General features: G+C 34.2%; 1 protein-coding gene across 2 annotated transcripts in view; it reads right to left on the bottom strand.

The window, feature by feature from the left end:
- Positions 1-1,055: 1,055 nt before the first annotated feature.
- Positions 1,056-17,489, bottom strand: part of TMTC3 (transmembrane O-mannosyltransferase targeting cadherins 3) — a 31,991-nt gene continuing 15,557 nt past the window's right edge. For both annotated transcript variants that reach the window (XM_068999927.1, XM_068999931.1), the window contains exons 5-15: positions 17,112-17,211; positions 16,298-16,413; positions 14,486-14,658; positions 13,380-13,632; positions 10,385-10,533; positions 8,433-8,553; positions 7,707-7,818; positions 6,883-6,986; positions 5,547-5,716; positions 4,524-4,750; positions 1,056-3,010 (exon numbers count right to left, since the gene is read on the bottom strand). In XM_068999927.1, the coding sequence (XP_068856028.1) occupies positions 2,196-3,010; positions 4,524-4,750; positions 5,547-5,716; positions 6,883-6,986; positions 7,707-7,818; positions 8,433-8,553; positions 10,385-10,533; positions 13,380-13,632; positions 14,486-14,658; positions 16,298-16,413; positions 17,112-17,211 (2,340 nt within the window). In that variant the 3' untranslated portion in view covers positions 1,056-2,195. The remainder of the gene's footprint in view (positions 3,011-4,523; positions 4,751-5,546; positions 5,717-6,882; positions 6,987-7,706; positions 7,819-8,432; positions 8,554-10,384; positions 10,534-13,379; positions 13,633-14,485; positions 14,659-16,297; positions 16,414-17,111; positions 17,212-17,489) is intronic.

Raw genomic sequence — 17,489 nt, 5'->3', positions numbered from 1 at the left:
AGTTTACATTTGTCTGATGATTTTAGTTAAACCAGACGGCACTTCTTAGCATCAATAAATCTAACAGTTCTTGGTAGTCCCTGAAGAGCTGCTTGGACGGTCAAGATAAGATATGACAGAGGCTCAGATGCAGAGATTGAGACTGCGCCTTTACTTGCCTCTTCAATTTATAGACCAAATAAAAATGGTGTGGCAATGGCAATTAAAGAGCTCTTCATATAGAAGAGAGGAGAATCCTGACCTTCTCTATCAGAAAGTACCTTTTCATACTACTTAGTTCCTGCCACTTTCAAATGAATGTTCTTTCATCTTGCCCAGAACAATGGTTAATCCTTCTGTAAAGCAAAGGTTTGAAGGAAGACTTAATATGCAAGTAAAGTTTTTATAAAAGACAACATACCAGCTATTTTAGGTACAAGTATCTGAGTTATTGACAGGCAAGTGATTTTCAAGGTGTGGTCAACAGATTCCTGTGAGCACTTCTCTGCAAGTAGCACTTAAATATTTTTTCTATGAAGAATAGCTGCACACCACATACTTGTTCTGTCAGCTGCTTGTAAATCATGCTTTCTAAAACACACTTCCCCCCCACCAAGTTATTACCATGTAAGCAATTGTTGTGCTAACATTAAGAATGAAACATAATCAAGAAAAGGTCTGTGCAAGGAAGCCCATTACCCATTTAAGATCTCTCCCACAGAGATAATTATTACACCTTACAGCTGGATTACTGCCTGAGACAGTAAGTTGAGCAGGTACGGAAAGAACTAAGTTTGAATGGCAGAGCTGTTAAGGAATACTTCCACATAATGAAATAAGACAAAACATGAAGAGTAAGAGATTTAATGATCAGTGAAAATTATGACTGAACCCAGCTCTTACACTTCTTTTCTTTCTCAGAATTAAGGAAAACATCAGGTTTAGGTAATTTGTAGCATATTTAAACAAAAATATATGCATTGCACAAGGATAAAAGCAATACTGAAATTGCAAAGATTTTCATTTCCTGTAAGAAATTAAAATGATGCATTAGTGAAAAAGTGTAAATGGGAATATTTTAGTAGTCAAAATAAATATTTAATAAAAACCACACACCCAAGACAAAGTATCAAAACAACAGAACTTAGTATTTGAAAGGATACTACCTGCATTGCCTTGTGTTAAACACGACTAAATTCAGTGGCTTAATTATTATCGCATTGCCTTGAGCAAACATTGCTTATATTAGTGTTGTAAAAAGTAATGAGAATAGAAATACTGTTTCAATGACAGAAATAGTAAAACCAGATTGCTATAAACAAGGAAGAATTCACTACACCAAGGAGTCAATCCACAGGCGTTGACATAAAGTCAACAAGGACTACTGCATAGCATACTGGTTACTGTACCAAAGTGCATTTCTCAGCATTCAATGAACTGGGGAAGAAGTGACAAAACCACCCTTTTTAATACAATTTTTAAGAACAATCAGATGATTGACAGTTGAAGAAACCCCACACATTTCCTTAAAAATAAAAAGCAGAGTCTAAAGATCTTAAGAGCACCGTAAGATTTCTTACCAGGTAAAAGAGTACAAACCATTAGCATTGTAAGTAAAGAACATCTAAAAGTTAGTATCATTCCATATTTAGAACGCAACTGAAAATTTTAGCGTGTTGTTGCATCCCCCTATACTACATCCAGTGGCATTTTGATGACTTTGTTAAGTTCTAGAAACAAATAACGCAAATATAAACTGTTTTTCTTGTATAGCAGAGGTCTAGAAAAATTTCAGCTGATGTGTAAACTGAAATGTAGATAATGACAATACAAACAGATTTGCTGGGGGAAAGAAACAGTGTCTGTCTTATCCCAGTAATTCACCATTCAGTTTTTCCACTGAGTCTTTGAAAGTAGCATTAATATCCCTGACTACCAACGATTTTTATGAGTGCTACTTTCTCACTATTTAGGATTCTGCATGGAAGATTTTTCTCAACCTTTTATCCTTCAGTTCCCACCCATCCCTCCATCATATTTAAAAGTTGTGGTTTTCTCACATACAGCATTGTAATGCCTTTTGCTGCTTGATAAGTGATATGCAGTCAACATTATTTCTATTTTCAAAGCACTGAGAACACTTTCCAGTTGGCTCACAAATTAAACAATAATTAAAAATAGTATTCTCCCCTTATTCTTTTGTGACATGGTAAAGACTATTCACCATTTAATATACGTTCAATTTCTTCTAGTCTTTTCAATGCAGCAACTCTTTTTTTCTCAATGTCTTTGATTTCTTTTGTAGATTTTTTGGGAGTCTCTTTGTCCACACTGCTTTTCTCTGTTGGTTTCTTATTTTTTGAGTGCTCTTTCTTGTTATCAGCTGTTGATTGGGTGGTTGTCTTCTCACTTTTTGCTTCTTTCAAATTCTGAAATGAACTTTTTTTTGCTTCTGTAGCTGCATTCCCATCTGATGGAAGTGATGACTGTTCCATAGCACTGAGTGATGCAATTTTACTTCTAACTATGTTTAGATGACGCTGAATATACTCTTCATGAGGTGCCAGTGCTAGTGTTTCAACCAGACATTTTTCTGCCTTTATTAAATCTCTTTCTTCAAAATAAACCACACAAAGATTATGTTTTCCTTGTACATTTTTGGGATCCAGTTCCAAAATTTTTTCAAAACACATTTTTGCTCCAACAATATCCTTCTTTTGGTTCATAAGGATATCTCCTTTCAAAATCAGACCTTTGGTATGATCAGGGTAGTATCTCAGTAGGTCTTCCAAGACGGGCAAAGCCATCAGTTCTTTTCCTGTCTGAGAATAAAGCAGGGCCAAATTGAACAAAGCACTTCGGAAGTTTGGCTGTAACCTTATGGCCTTCTTCATCCATGCCTCTGCTTCCATGTCTTTTTTGTCATCCATTGCTAGCATACCCAAATTGAAGTACCCATTTGAATCCTGTGGTTCTTCTTTCACATAATGTAGTAGTCTTTGTTTAGCTTCAGGTCTAAGTCGAGCATCACCTAAATGACAGAAAATGCATTTAATTCTCAAGGTATTTCCTGAAGCATTTATTCTGAAGGATTTTTAAAATGCTAACCTTTATACAAATTAAAATGCAACTGTAAAAGGGAAAGGGTTTAAAATGCTACTTTTTATCATAGCTGTGTAACAGCAAAAGTCAATGATATTTATTTTCTTTATAGAATGAAACTACATACAGTTGACTTGTTGCCAGAGTCAGCATCATTACTCTATTAGCTGCTGAATGATATTTAGGTTTTGTATAACAGATACAAAAGATGTCTCTACAAGCTTAAAAGTAGTTATTTTCATGCACAGTTGAGCAAATGGAATCCAGAGAAGACGTCAGTTCTGACAAACCAGCTCTTACAGAGGCAAACTTTGAGTGGAAGATCTCATTTTAGATATCATTTAGATAAATGGAAAAAGTTTCAACAGAGATAACATAGGGTAACTTCTACTGTAGCCAGACTAAGATATCGTCGAACACCAAAACAATAAAAGCTGTAATCTCTACATTTTAATTTGCATCAAAGTTTAAAAAAGATTTAGCAAAACAATTTTATCTGTCAATACCAGGATTATCTAGATGAGCTTGTGATCTGTGCAATTTTACTGAATAATACAGTGAACATATTTTAGTAACAAATTCCGGATATAGACTTACTGAAGGATAGGGGAGCTGCTTTCATCTGCCTTCTTTCACCCCCTGAAACAGTGTTGCACTGTCCAGCATGAAGAACTGAATACTAAATAGTTAATGTTTCTGCTTGTTTGAAGCTGCTTGTACTTCTACAGATAAGGAACAGAGCATGTCTTGAACTACTAACTTACAATGTGAGAAGAGATGGAAAATTATCAAGTGTCTTCAGCTTCAATCAACTGTTTTACCTTTCTTAGGGGCAGTTTACCATCTCAACAAAAGAGAAACAAATCTTAGCAGTTCACTTGCCAAATACTCTTTCCAACAGCCTTAATTCACTAAGGGCTCACCCTTACCCACAGAAAGGGTACCCATACGTATGAAAAAAAAACCTCATGAAAATCCAACTGAATTCATCCTAATTAGCAGCATGACAGAGGATCCTATGAAAACATTCATATTTCTAGAGCTTGATTTAAGACCAGAGACTTAAGCTGGATTTTTGAGTCAAAAATTAAATCAATCACTATAAATGTAAATCAGGTATTACACATCTTTTACTAAATATTATCTTTAAAGATCATATAGGCATAGTTTTGAAGATGTTTGTGTAACACTATTCTTTATATGTGTAAGATACTATAGTGTAAAATAGCACTTGCATTAAAGATGCTGATCAGCTAAGGTTGTACATACACTCTGCACAAATTCCATACACTACAAATTACAAAGCTATAATAAATAAACAGTTTATTTTTGATGATGCTATGTCCTTTCCAAAAACAAAACAGTTAATAAAAAAATAATTAAATAGTATGGATCCTATAAATGCAAATATGCAATATGTATAAAAGGGACAATTAACATACCAGATTCCTGCATTAGCAGTGCTGAGTTGAATAACGCCAGTTTATGTGTTGGGTTGAGTTCTAGTGCTCGGTTGAAATTTTTCAGGGCTTCTGTTGGATCTTTCAGTTCAATGTAAACAATTGCCAAGTTGTACCACAGGTCTGCATTGGTTCTGTCTAGTTCTAGAGCTCTAAGGTAAGCTTCCTTAGCTTTCAGAGGTTTGTTCATTTTTAGAAGTAATTCTCCCCTGTTGAAGAACCAGATTTAACCTTCAACTTTTATTGTTACCCATATGAAAATAATTGACAGGCTTCTTGAAAGTTTGTCTTCCTACAGACAGTAGATGTCATCTAACAGTGTTTTTTTAAATTTTGTTAGTTTTAAGCACAAAACAATACAAGACCCTCTTTTACATAAAGCTTTCAGCTCTCAAAAATCTGTATACAACAAATGCATAAGTAGGACAAGAACAAAAAAAGAAGTTATCAAGGGTTCCTGACTTGGCTCTGTAATTACACTGCAACAGCTATAGCTCAGGCATCTTTGAACCTCCGTAAGTCCCAGTGGGAATTACAACAAACAAAACACTGGACAGACGCCTCAATACCCACATCTACATTGCTCAACTAAAATGCAGTTAATGTCAACTTAAATTGTTAAGACTTGCATTTTCTGAACCATCTTTAACAAAAAAGTTTAAAAAAAGCTCCATGACTCACACTAACCAAAAGCTTTTCAGTTCAAAACTAAACTAAGAGATTAGAAATTTGAGTTAGAGATTCACAAAGAAATCTAATGGAAGTGTCTTTCTATACAATGTTTGAATACAGAACCTACATGGAGATATGCCATTTGAAGCAGGAATTTAGAAGAACAGGACTTGTAATGAATAATTGATTATTGTTCCAAATCTTCATCTTCTCACTTGGAAATGAAACCATTTCAGCAGCTAATTGAACTGTACGAACTAAATACTCTTCAGAGTACTGCAAGCCCAAAAATGTTTATTCAAGAATATGTATCTCTAAAATTAGAAAACATACCTGCTGATGTAAGCCTGCTTGAAATCTGGCCTCATACTAATTGCTTGTCGATATAACTGATCCGCTTCTTCAAGGCGAGATTCGTTTGCTCGAATTAAGTTTGCGAGATTGATATAAACATTTAGATGGTTAGGAGCAACTCTTGCTGCATATTTTTTCCCTGGAATAATCTGTCAAAGAGAATACATGTACCAAACACAGATGAGCAAAAATATGAGAGATGACCAGTACAGAACTCCTTTTCACTCTGGCCCCATTTGTTTAAGGTACTACTGGACATTAGTGTGCAGGCTCTTGATAATGACAAAGAACAGTAATTCTTTTCCAGAAAAACCATATCCAAAAATAAACAGGATATTTTTTATTCTTTATTTCTATGAAAACATAGGTAACTTGTACAATATTTACGATACTACTTAATTAAGCTCTGCTACTACTTAATTGGCCTTATCTAGATAGCTACTGGAAACCAACCAGACCTTGAAAAACTTTCTCCATTCAGACAAAAGTATTTCCTAAAGCCTAAACTGACATTCTGTCATACATTTTCATTCCTTTTTTATTACCCTTCACCCTAAGGTAAGCCAATGATTTGCCAACTGATATAGCAAATGAAAAGTAGTCAGGAAAGATGAAAATGCTATGACATTGCAACTGCTGTAATGTTTATACTTTATCCATTTAGAATCTTCATACTGTTTCACAATACAAACTTTTGAAGCCATGCTTCTACTCAAAGGGCTGCTCATTTATTTTTGCTGCCCACAGCTTTTATTACCTTCATACATTCTCCGAAGTACTACTCTCTTTTTCTCTAAAGAGCTTGAACAAGTAAAATTTCCTAGGTATAAATATAACTTAATGAATGGGAAAGGTAACAAAGCACATGTTAAAAGCATGTTCAGGCAAGGATTTTTTTGTAGCTGCTGTGGCTATCTTCTCCAACCTCCAGTGTTGTATTTAAGCCTTCTCTGAAGGGCTCAGAAACTCAGACACCATCAATGTATTAGCTGTAAGTGAAAATAAACCAACTGTGACTAGAAACTGTAGGTTTTGGCTGCTGCTTTCTTTTATACCCTCAATTCCATAAAAAAAACCCAAAACACAACACAGCAGTATAAAAAGTAAATTAAAACAATTGTAGCAGAGTTCTAAGTCAGCATTTTTTTAACAGCCATTATTGTATATAGCCTATTTTGTTCATAGACAGGTTTTAAAAGAACACTGACAAACTTTAAATTATACAGCCACACAGAGCTACAGGAAAAATACAAAAAATGTATCATGAATATAGGTTCTGTCCTGCGGTGGTAGGTAAAATAAAGTTACTAATTACCTGTGGCATCAATGATTTAGCAATCATATATGATTCTTCAGCTTCTTTAGTTTTGTTTAGGTTCTTGTAAGTTCTTCCTACATTCATGTGGGCACCAATATCATCTTAATGAAGAAAAGAATGAAATTTAAATTATTTCCATGCACTGAGTATCATGAAATTAAACACCTCTGCATTCAGAGTAGCATGAAGTACAGGTACTCTGATAGAACATCCTCATCACCAAAAGAACAAAGTAATTCTATCATTTTTCATCTTAATTATGAAGCTAATAATTTAACCATGAACTAAAGAGAGACTATAAAATTACGTGGGAAACTGTAAGAAGTTTGAGGTCCTATCATACCTCCATGTATCTATCTTTAATTTCTTACTATAATAGAAGCACATAAATTGAAGGTTATTTATTAATCTTCTAAAAGGAAAGGCTGTCCAGTACTACCTAGAACTTCTTTTGCAGCAATATGTAAAACGGATTAAATGTGCATTTTGATATTATCTAGATTTTTTTATTTTCTTACACAGTTCCTTAGTTTTAAATAAAAAAATGAAGTAATATTTATACTCTGTAAGAAATCACAGTTTAAGTTAATTCATAAAGAATGTCATACAAGGAATAGTTTTAAAAGTATTTGCAGGTTTTTATAGATAGAAGCCTTTTCTGGAGGACTTTTTTAGTTTATTTCCAAAAACCCTGGATCAATTAACTTACTGTATGACACTGATGTTCAGTTGAAGCAAAACAGTCCATTGAGAAACTGTTAAGTAAGCTAAGTATACTGAACTACCAGGAGTGCAGAGATGGCAACTAGTCAAAGCTTTACCTGGTTGCACTTGTGTGGCCTGTATGAAAAACTGCAGGGCTCTTTCAAAATTTTTTTCATTTTCTAATGCATGCCCCACATTGTTCCATAGTTTTGCATTGTTCTTATTTACCTAAAACCAGAAAAAGATACCAAAGCATAGGGTATTAAGCTGAAATTACTTAACAATTGACTTTCTCTAAACAATATCTTAAGACATAAAAATGTACAGCAAATGACAGATTTCATCAAGCTTCTATACATAAAGAATAAAAAATCACTACATACAGAATGATTACACTGACCTTGTTGTGCGACATCAATCTGTTTCAGTTATTTACCCATAGAAATAACAAACATCTTAAAATTCAATGTAACTGTTATGGGATATTTTGCAAACTGTCTTATCATGCCATATGAACTTAGAAGAAATTATCCTATGCATCAAACTTTTTGTAGATTTTTGTACTGAAACATATCCTGCTTTCATCCAGACAAGAGAATAAATTCAACTGCTTTGACACAAGAAGAATTATCATCTATTTTGTGCACATGAATTTCTATGTGTGCATCACACTGCTTTTAAAGCATTCCCAGAAGTAACTAATTAGATGCCAATACTGTCAGTATAGAAATTAATGTGCCAAAATGACCATAATTTTTGTCCATTTTTATCATGTTCCACTGCAGCTTTTTAAGAACAGCAACAGGAACTTCCCATTATCCTTTCCAAACAGAATACAGTACCTTTAAAGCGGACATAAACAAAGTGTACTCCGACTCCCAATCCCAGTTTCTGTGCAGTGTTTTTAAGGCATGAGTGAATAGCACCGCAGCCAAACAAACCCAAGAAATTTTTCTTAGCACGCTATTAAATAAAACAAACAAAGACTTGTTGTAAGCACACCAATAATTCTAATTTTTATTAGAATAAGTATCTCATATGCTAAAAGGCAAACAAAGGACCACATTTGTGACTAGCACACTCCAGAGCTTGAAAGGAAATAATGTTCAAACTAATTTTGTTTTTTATCTGATTTTGTTATGACTATGCAACTCCCTCACTAAGAACAAGCCCATTCACATAATAGAATTTGTATACAATGTATACAAAAATTATACTTCTCTTAAGACTTATCTGTAATTTAAGACAATATATGATGCCAAAAGTAAGGTTCTCCAAAACACTATACAAAATGTTACAAAATGCAAAAGGCAACTTAAATATCACCTCATACTTTTGTTTCATACCAGAAAATTCCACACATATTCTTTACTGCACACATCATTAATCTTTCCCACACTGTAGAACACACCCAAATGGAGAGGTCTGTGCAGACTACCCTATCTTCCACAAGCAGATGTAATCCTAGTGCTACTGTAATATCTAAATAGGAGAAAGGTTTAATGTCTTTCCAGCAATTTTGTTTTTAAAGCAGCAAACTGTGGCAAATGTCACACTCTGTGACAAGCTTGTCAGGAATAATCTTCATTTTGTGCAGTTTATTTTTCTGGAGTTTAAACAGGACAGATATAAAACATACACTTTAAAATGCTGATCATTTGGTTTCTGAATTCTAATTCAATTATAAAAAGATGTCAAACATTCTATAGCTTTCCTACAATTATGAATGTAATTTTGTTTCTAAAAAAATCTCATTCTTGAGTGGACATACAGGTGTTCACCATTAACAGCTATTTCTTACACTTGACTTGTGGAACAGTTGTTCACTCTGCTACCTACTTCACAGGGGTTTACTAAAAACTGAAAGGTTTTCCCCCCCTCCACTTCTAAGATAAAAAATGCATCTTTTGACTACTATTCTTGGATTTTAAAATACTAAAGAAGTGGAACTGTAAAATTAAGAGAGTAATTCTAAAACACTATCAAAGTAATCAATGAGAACTGGCATATACAGTAATCTTTATGCCCATCAGGCTTATATGAAAGTTTTTTCTTTCCACATATTTCTAAAGCAAGGAGCCTTCTCTTTCTCATTTTTCCAATATTTTTGTAGTAAATGACACTACGTGCCTAATTTTTCTCCCCAGCCATCCTCTCCTGGTTCCTTGCTTTATTCCACATCTCTTCTATTTTTACTGCCTCATAGTGGGATTTGTGAGAGTATTTTCTCCATACTCTCACAAGGCATCACTAATTTCTCATTATCCAGGTGCTGTCAGCTTCAGCAGCACCAGTTAGCGTAAATTTTACTGCAGGGCCTCATCTCTAACAATAGCAGACAACATAGACTGCAAATTGCTGCCTTCCCATTTGTCTGAACTACATCAGGATGCCACTGGGCTAAGAAGGGTAAAGCATCCACATCAGTGGGAGGTATGTCCAGATCAATGCAGAAGATATCACGAAACAAAGTGTGTTCAAAACATGCTTTTAGAGCACAGTTTTTAAGGTGAAATTGTTAACCAAAGAATTTTTTAGTTTAACAAATACTGAATGGCTCTGATACCCATTTGTAGTATGGCATTTCTGAAAATTTAATCTGTTACTGATTAAATTTTCAGAAACTTTAATTTGCTGACACACATCCATTGTATAAATTTCAGTCAGTAATCAACTTTGAATAAAGTTAAACCAGTCTGACTTAAACTCATCTCTTATTTTCATAGAAGATAACCATATTTATGGTTATGCAAGCTTTCCTGTTAGGGGTTTTTATCAGTATGAATTTATTTACCTTTTAGTTGATAATTTCTTCCATCCATGTGCTACTAAAATGCAGAATCCCATGCTAGGAACATACAACACTCGTTCTGCTACTACGAATCCAACAGGAAAAAACAGGTTTGACGCAGGAATGAATGGTAACACTATTAAGCAGAGTGCCTAGAAAAGAAATACAAGTAACATTAGTAATCAAGATTAGGCAGTGACTAATTGTATCCAAGAAACAATTTACAAATTACAAAAATAATCCCATAAAACCAGACATACATAGCAGATATTTGGTCTTGCCTTTTTTTTTTTTTTTTAAAATACTCAGATCTGTTTTACATTGAGACCGCTCTGAATATGGCAAGTAGTAACCTGCAAATGACTCTATTCCTTACTTAAGGGCTTGCAAGTCTGTTTGCATTTCTGTACTACAGAAAGAGGACAAATCAATAGGATCAAAGGATTAATTAAATTCAAAACAATGTTTTAGTAAGAGGTCTAGATAAAAAAACAAGACAGTGTAAGAACCTTGGACATTATCTAACAATTAAAAATTTGTATCAGCTTATTTGAGGCATAAAGCAGCTATTTTTACAGTACAATAGAATCTGTTTTGAGTTTCTGTAAAAAATGTGAATAACAAAAATCAGAATTGGTCACTGAATAAACATCAGTGTTTGGACAGAGCGCTAAGAGTACCCTAAAGTATCTGAAATCACAATGAACTTAAGAACCACACAATTGCAGTTCTTAGATCAGGGACAGACTTCTTATCAAAAACTGTGTTTATTAAAAGGCAAAGAAATCCATCTGCTGCAAAGAAAGTGGACATGACCATTTGCCTTAAGTCCTGGGTGATTGTTAAATAGTGGCTTTCCAATCTCTGGCTCCAGAAAAGACATGAATAATTATTTCAAAATATCTGGCCTCCAAGTTACAAAAAAAAAAAAAAAGCCCACAAAAGCAAACCTACAGAAATGGAATGCTTCTTTGAAGAAAGAGGAATTTTCTAGAAACTTTCAGTACAACTGGCTGTCTAGATTTAAGCATGACATAACTGTCTCTTCCATGCTAAAACTGTAAAATAATCCAGTTTGAAAATCAACCTAGGATTACACACATAAAAATACAACACTGATTTAAAACTTCAACTAAGATTTTCTTGCATATTTCAAGGATATTTCAAGAATATGCACATGGATCATTAACACAGCTCAGCTGCTGATCCATAGCACTTCATTTAGCTCTACGAAGACAAAAACACAACTGAGCCTCACAATATACAGAATACATTGATTACTTGAGGATATTAATGGCTTACTGGAATGAAGCAATAGGCTTTGGCCTACCATATTGTTTCATTTTGTAGTACATAACAATTAATATTTAATTTAAATATTGCACTCCCATTTCCTAAGAAATTAGCTTCCAGGCACTTCGATATTAAGTCTGAAGAAAATCAGCATCATATTGAAAATTACATATACAACATAGGTACAGATTGAAGGAAAACAACTTGCATTAAACCAGGATTATACTGTCAGGTGACATTGAGGCTTGTATGCTGGAGTGAATGATCTCAGAAAATCCTTCCTATAAAAGGCACTTGGAATTATAAAAACACATGTAAAAATACCACCTTCAAACAAAAACTAACTAACACCAACGCATGCTGACAAACCTACTAACCCTTTCCTATGTAAGCTTCACCAGGTAGGGAATAAACATAAAGGCAGGGAAATAAACAGCCTTAAAAAATTCAAGAGCTGACCTATAAAAAAAGTGAACCACTCCCCACATACATTTCTACTGCTAACAGTGCACTGGAGAAAAACTTATGCCTCAGCTTATATAAGGAGGAAAATCAAACTACTCCTTTGCATATTTGAAGTGCTGTGAAACTTATTTTCCAAGCATGTCACCTTGCATATTTATCATAGCAATAAGCTATCTAAAGTTCTTCTCTTCATACACAGTTTCCAAACTCAGGACAAGAGATTTCATCAGCAATACTAGATAACATTTTCACTGATTTTCTAGTGAAATATATTGCCTTGATCCAGTGACAAGACAAGAAAACCCATATGAGTCAGAACTATAATGCTAAGTCTTTTAGAAGAGAATCAAAATTTGTCAGCTGCTTAGCAAAGAACTACTTACACCTTAGGTTATGCATAAATATTCCCACCCATCTGAAACTTTTGTTGGCTGATTAACATACGAAAAAAACCACATTATTTCTGAAGCGGACTAAGATAAATGCATGCAGGTTTGTTGTACACAATTGCACCACTGAGCTAATAAAAAGTATGGTATCAGGTTACCATTAACTTTGCAAAAATCTGCAATGGAATCAATAATTGATGACTTTTATTTTTCAAAAATACTAGCTCCTTTGATCCTTTCCATTTCTTCCAAAATATTCTTTCCTGTTAATCCATCTCAGTTTTGAGATAATATATAATAGTGAATAGACAGACAGGAACTGATCTTACAGTTTGACAAAATTAGTTTTTCATTACAATATGAAAACAACTTACAGAAGAAAAACAAAACAATAGAAAAAGTGGAAACCCTATTCCTAAATGAAAAAATATGTCCTTTCTTTTATACCTATGAGAAAGAAAATCAAGTCTCTTGCTAAATACACATCATGACTACTGACATTTAAATAAGGTAGACAGCTTGCAGGATGAAAATGCATTCTGGTCCTTGAAACACATTTAAATTCTACTGAAAGCCCCCATTTGCCAGTTAAGCTCCAAATATCTGAGAAAGGCTGCAATACAGTTTGCAAATACATAACAAGGGGCATATTTATTCTCATCTCTGACAGAATCACATACTGATTTGCAATTTAGCAGTTTTGTTGCTAGACAATTTTCCCCTTATGTGTTCATTTTAGCCCAAAAGGAGATGCACATAGAGATGCTCTCTAGGTCACAGTAGATTACACATGTGACCAACCTGAGCCACTTATTCTTAACAAAAGGACAAAAACAATGCATCATTCATACCATCAATACTGTCTTGGAGGAATCCCCAGGGTATCGGAGACTGAAGACCATCAAAGATCCCAGAAAGCAAAAGAAGGTAAGGGTGGCAACATTTCTAACATCCAACAAAGACTCCACAAGAGGAATAGTTCCCATTGTCCAGTCACAGCATAATTCTGAGGGATTGAGAAGAAGCCAAGCATTTACAGGAAGGAGGTAGTTGAAAGTCAGCTGTCTTGCTGGGGATGGACTAACAGCAGCTGGGTTATCAAACCTAAAGCAAAAGAAAGGAGAAAAAGGAGCTTTTAATGAAGAAAGATATGGTCTCGATTCCCTTTGTGGCAAACTTTAGAGTCATAGCTAGAACTACTAATTACAGACATGTAAAATAGACAATCTTCCTGCATTTGTCAGGTGTGAAACCATGCACAATGATACATTGCAGAGAGGCACAGAGCCTCCTCCATGTTTATGAAACTGTTTTGGGATATAATCAACATAAGTTTGAAGAAACAGAATGATTTACGCCTAAAGCTGGGACCTAAAGTGGTCCTTGATCATGTTTGTAATAGTTTCAATAGTTTGTCTCATTTTTTTCAGGGACAATTTTAGATTCTCGTATTTCTACATTGCTCAAACTTAAGATAAATTAGTTTGTCAGTTCTGATGTCATTCATATACACTTATCTTCAAGTAGTCTATCTGAAGACAACCATGTTTTCCACATAGTACAGACCTAAAATACAAAATATATTCTGTTTGTAGAAGAGGAAAAAACTTAAGAGGTTGGGAGTGTTCAGCTAAGGTTCAAATACAGAGACAATAAAAAATACTTAAGCAATAAGACATTTAATTTCTGAATTACTAAGATGAAGTATCAACTGCAAATTTTTCTTAAATGGCTGTCTGCTCAGATACCTCAGTATTTTGGAGATTTTAGTCAACACTTGCTGAAATAGTATCATATAGCAATTTCACAAAAAATGCAATATCGTACAGACACTGAATACTGATATTAAAATAAGTGAGTAACACTTAAATCCATATATTTTTGGCCATTTCATTCGACTTCATTAAGCCACATCTTATTTATAAACAACTGTAAGTAAGAAACGCTTTACTATTACCTTGTAAACACTGGAAGCTGAGACTGGATAATCTGGACTCTGACAACTACAAGCAGCAGCGTACTGAACATTAGGACTATGAGCTTCAACAGTGTTTGGAGCATAGAGAAAGGAATACTGCCCTTCCCTCGAAGAATCTGTACAGCTGTGTCCAACAATGCTGGCAAGGTGTACTGCAAATTAAAAAATTGTTTATCATCAGAGTACTCATTACTCCCCTTAGATAAATAGCTACCTAGTTCTTTTTTCCTTGGCTTTCTCTAAACGTCTGCTCCCAACAGTTACTTAGTTCAGCTTCTTAGTGCTTTCATGACAAGTCCACGAAATAAGGTCTCCATCGTAATAAACTATTCAGGTATTCTTGCTAACACTATCACAGCTGAACCTGTATGCCTGTAGCTGTCTATTTTGCACTGACAGATCAAAAAACTGTACCATCTTCAGAGACTTGAACGAATGAATCATAGCCGTGAAATAAACTTTCAAGAAGAAAAATCACTATTTTCAGAATTATCAGCCCCTCTGGAAACTTGCCCTATAAACGAAATTCCTTACGAATGATAGAAATACTATTCGCTTCCTGATTAGCCCTGGCTTTCTATTTTATGCCTCTACTGCAGTAAGTCATTACTCCTTGCCTCATGAACATCATGATCTTGCAGTTTCCCATTACATAACCTAATTTCTTTTCTGTACCTCTTTCCCTTTGTCTTCATCACTTCTGCTGGTGATGGATATTGGTTCGCATACACTGGTTAGCTAAACTACAGAAACTGAAAGGTTTTTGAGGACTGGTAAAACTCTAAGTTCATGTGACACCTGTGCTTTCAGAAGAAGCCTCAGTTTGCATTTTATCTTTTCTACTCAATTGACTCATACAATCTTGTTAAACTTTAGTGAAATTGAAGATCAGATCAAAAGTTACTAAAAGAAAGGAAGAGTGGGCTGAAAGCAAGTCACGTACTGGTGATTTCCTTAAAAATGCAGCTTGAAAATTCCATGTTTATTCACTAGACCTGCAAAGGCAATAGTTACAAAGACATCTATGTGATTTTGTTATTTTGGCCTTGATTATGTATCCCCAGGATAGACAATCTTTTGGCTTTTATTGGTGCATTTTTTGCAAAATATTCCTGCAAGTAATTAAGGAATAATAACTAGAAAATTTTCTTAAAATATGCAATGATACATTTTTAATTGCATTTATTTTAATTATTAAAAACCTAAGAATTATTTAATTGCAGGAACATCTAGTTTCTTTAAGGAAAAGTCACTATTAATTTAAAGGCTCATCAATGCTTAAAATGAAATCTATCAGAGAACAGTATTCTTAGAACAACAAATTTCTTAAGCATATTACTTATTCAAATGGAACTACTCCAAAATGTCTGGTTACTCAATAGAAAATGATGAAATGCATTTGTATATGATATGTTCTGTACTTTTACTACAGGGATTAAAACCAAATAATCCCTCACCTTTATACACCTCATAATTTAATCAAGACTGTTAACATGTTAGGATTTGCAAATCTCAGTCAGCCACAACTGTAGGCTTCCATTAAGACCTGTCAAGTCCTTACTGAGTATATTTGCTAACATCTCTGTATGGCATGTAAAGGACAGCCTGGAAGTCATTTGATTCCCTCACCATGAACCATTTATGTCAAACATGAACTGACTCAAAAAAATCTGAAAAATTTAACAGAACTATTGAGTTAACCTGAACTGAGAAAGATCACTGCTGAAATACGATGCTTTAAAGTACTTAATGTCTCATAACAGAAATTCACTTTCTTTTTCAACAGCTTACCCCTTGAGCAATAAATACTTCATACACACAGCATATCCCCACCACTGTTATTCCTTGTTCTTTACACAGTGTTGCAACAGCTACTAGAAACACAGTCATTGCAATTGGAGTCCACACTGCAAATAAAGAAGACATTATTGAAAATGTTCCATCTTACAAAAACCACAAACATTTAATGAAGTAAATTAACCTAAAAAGTAAAGACTTTGGCTCTTCATGTTTGAATATGCTACGTTCTGTAAACTTGTTTAGTATGTAATTTCTTATGAAAGATGACCAGTTTTCCTCTACAGAAAACAATACACAAGCATCAATGTTAGAACTGCCTCCCTTAAATTGAATGAACTAAATGAAGGGTAAAAGACTAATTTATAGTAAGTAAAACAGAATAAATCAATATTTCCTAAATCATCAAAGCACTTTTTCAAATGGAATATTTTACAGGGAGTCATGACTTTTCACTATGTCAATCTGGCAAAGAGGCAAGCCTCCTTCATCTTCACTGAAACTTTGCAGCTTACTTGTGACTGAACATCTGAGGCACCTCAGCACACTTCTACTTAAATTGCAATAATAAAAGTCAGTGCAGGAATCCCTCACAGTAGGTGTTATAAAGCTAATTAAGAAATGCTTAAGTCTTGGGGAAAAAAAATGCAATTTATATAATGGACTGTAGTATTACATGGGTATCTTGGGGCTGAAGGGGTTTTGGTACACACTTGCTGAATAACTAGTACACCTCTATTACGGTTTTAAGAGCATTTTTATCAGTGATAAAGGAATTTAATTATATCTCTATTTGTCAATCATTTACCTATGGTATTATCTGGCCCCTTAGACTTTGTGTATGACAAAAAAGCAGCTAGGAAAAAAATAGATGATAAAAGCTCTGCTCTGCCCACAACTCCAGTCACCTGAAAAATAAAAGAAAAAAAAAAACCTTAATTATTATAAAATATTTATTATTATTTGACATTTTAAGATAGCACTTGTTGAGATATTATTAGTAATCTAAGTATGCTATTTATACTAGATATTTATTGTTATACAAAGCTAGCAGATCTTTAAGGAAGTATTCCAGGAGTTACCAATCCCCAGCAGCAAGAAATTGGGCAAGGAAAGCAAGAGGTTGGCATTGCTGAGTAGAGAACTGCTGGTCAAACTAAAGTGAAAGCAGCAAACACCCAGGCAG

Source organism: Aphelocoma coerulescens, chromosome 1A (genome assembly GCF_041296385.1).
Source record: "Aphelocoma coerulescens isolate FSJ_1873_10779 chromosome 1A, UR_Acoe_1.0, whole genome shotgun sequence".
Lineage (NCBI taxonomy): Eukaryota > Metazoa > Chordata > Aves > Passeriformes > Corvidae > Aphelocoma > Aphelocoma coerulescens.
The sequence above is the reverse complement of the archived record's forward strand: the minus strand, read 5'-3'. Positions and strand labels throughout refer to the sequence as shown.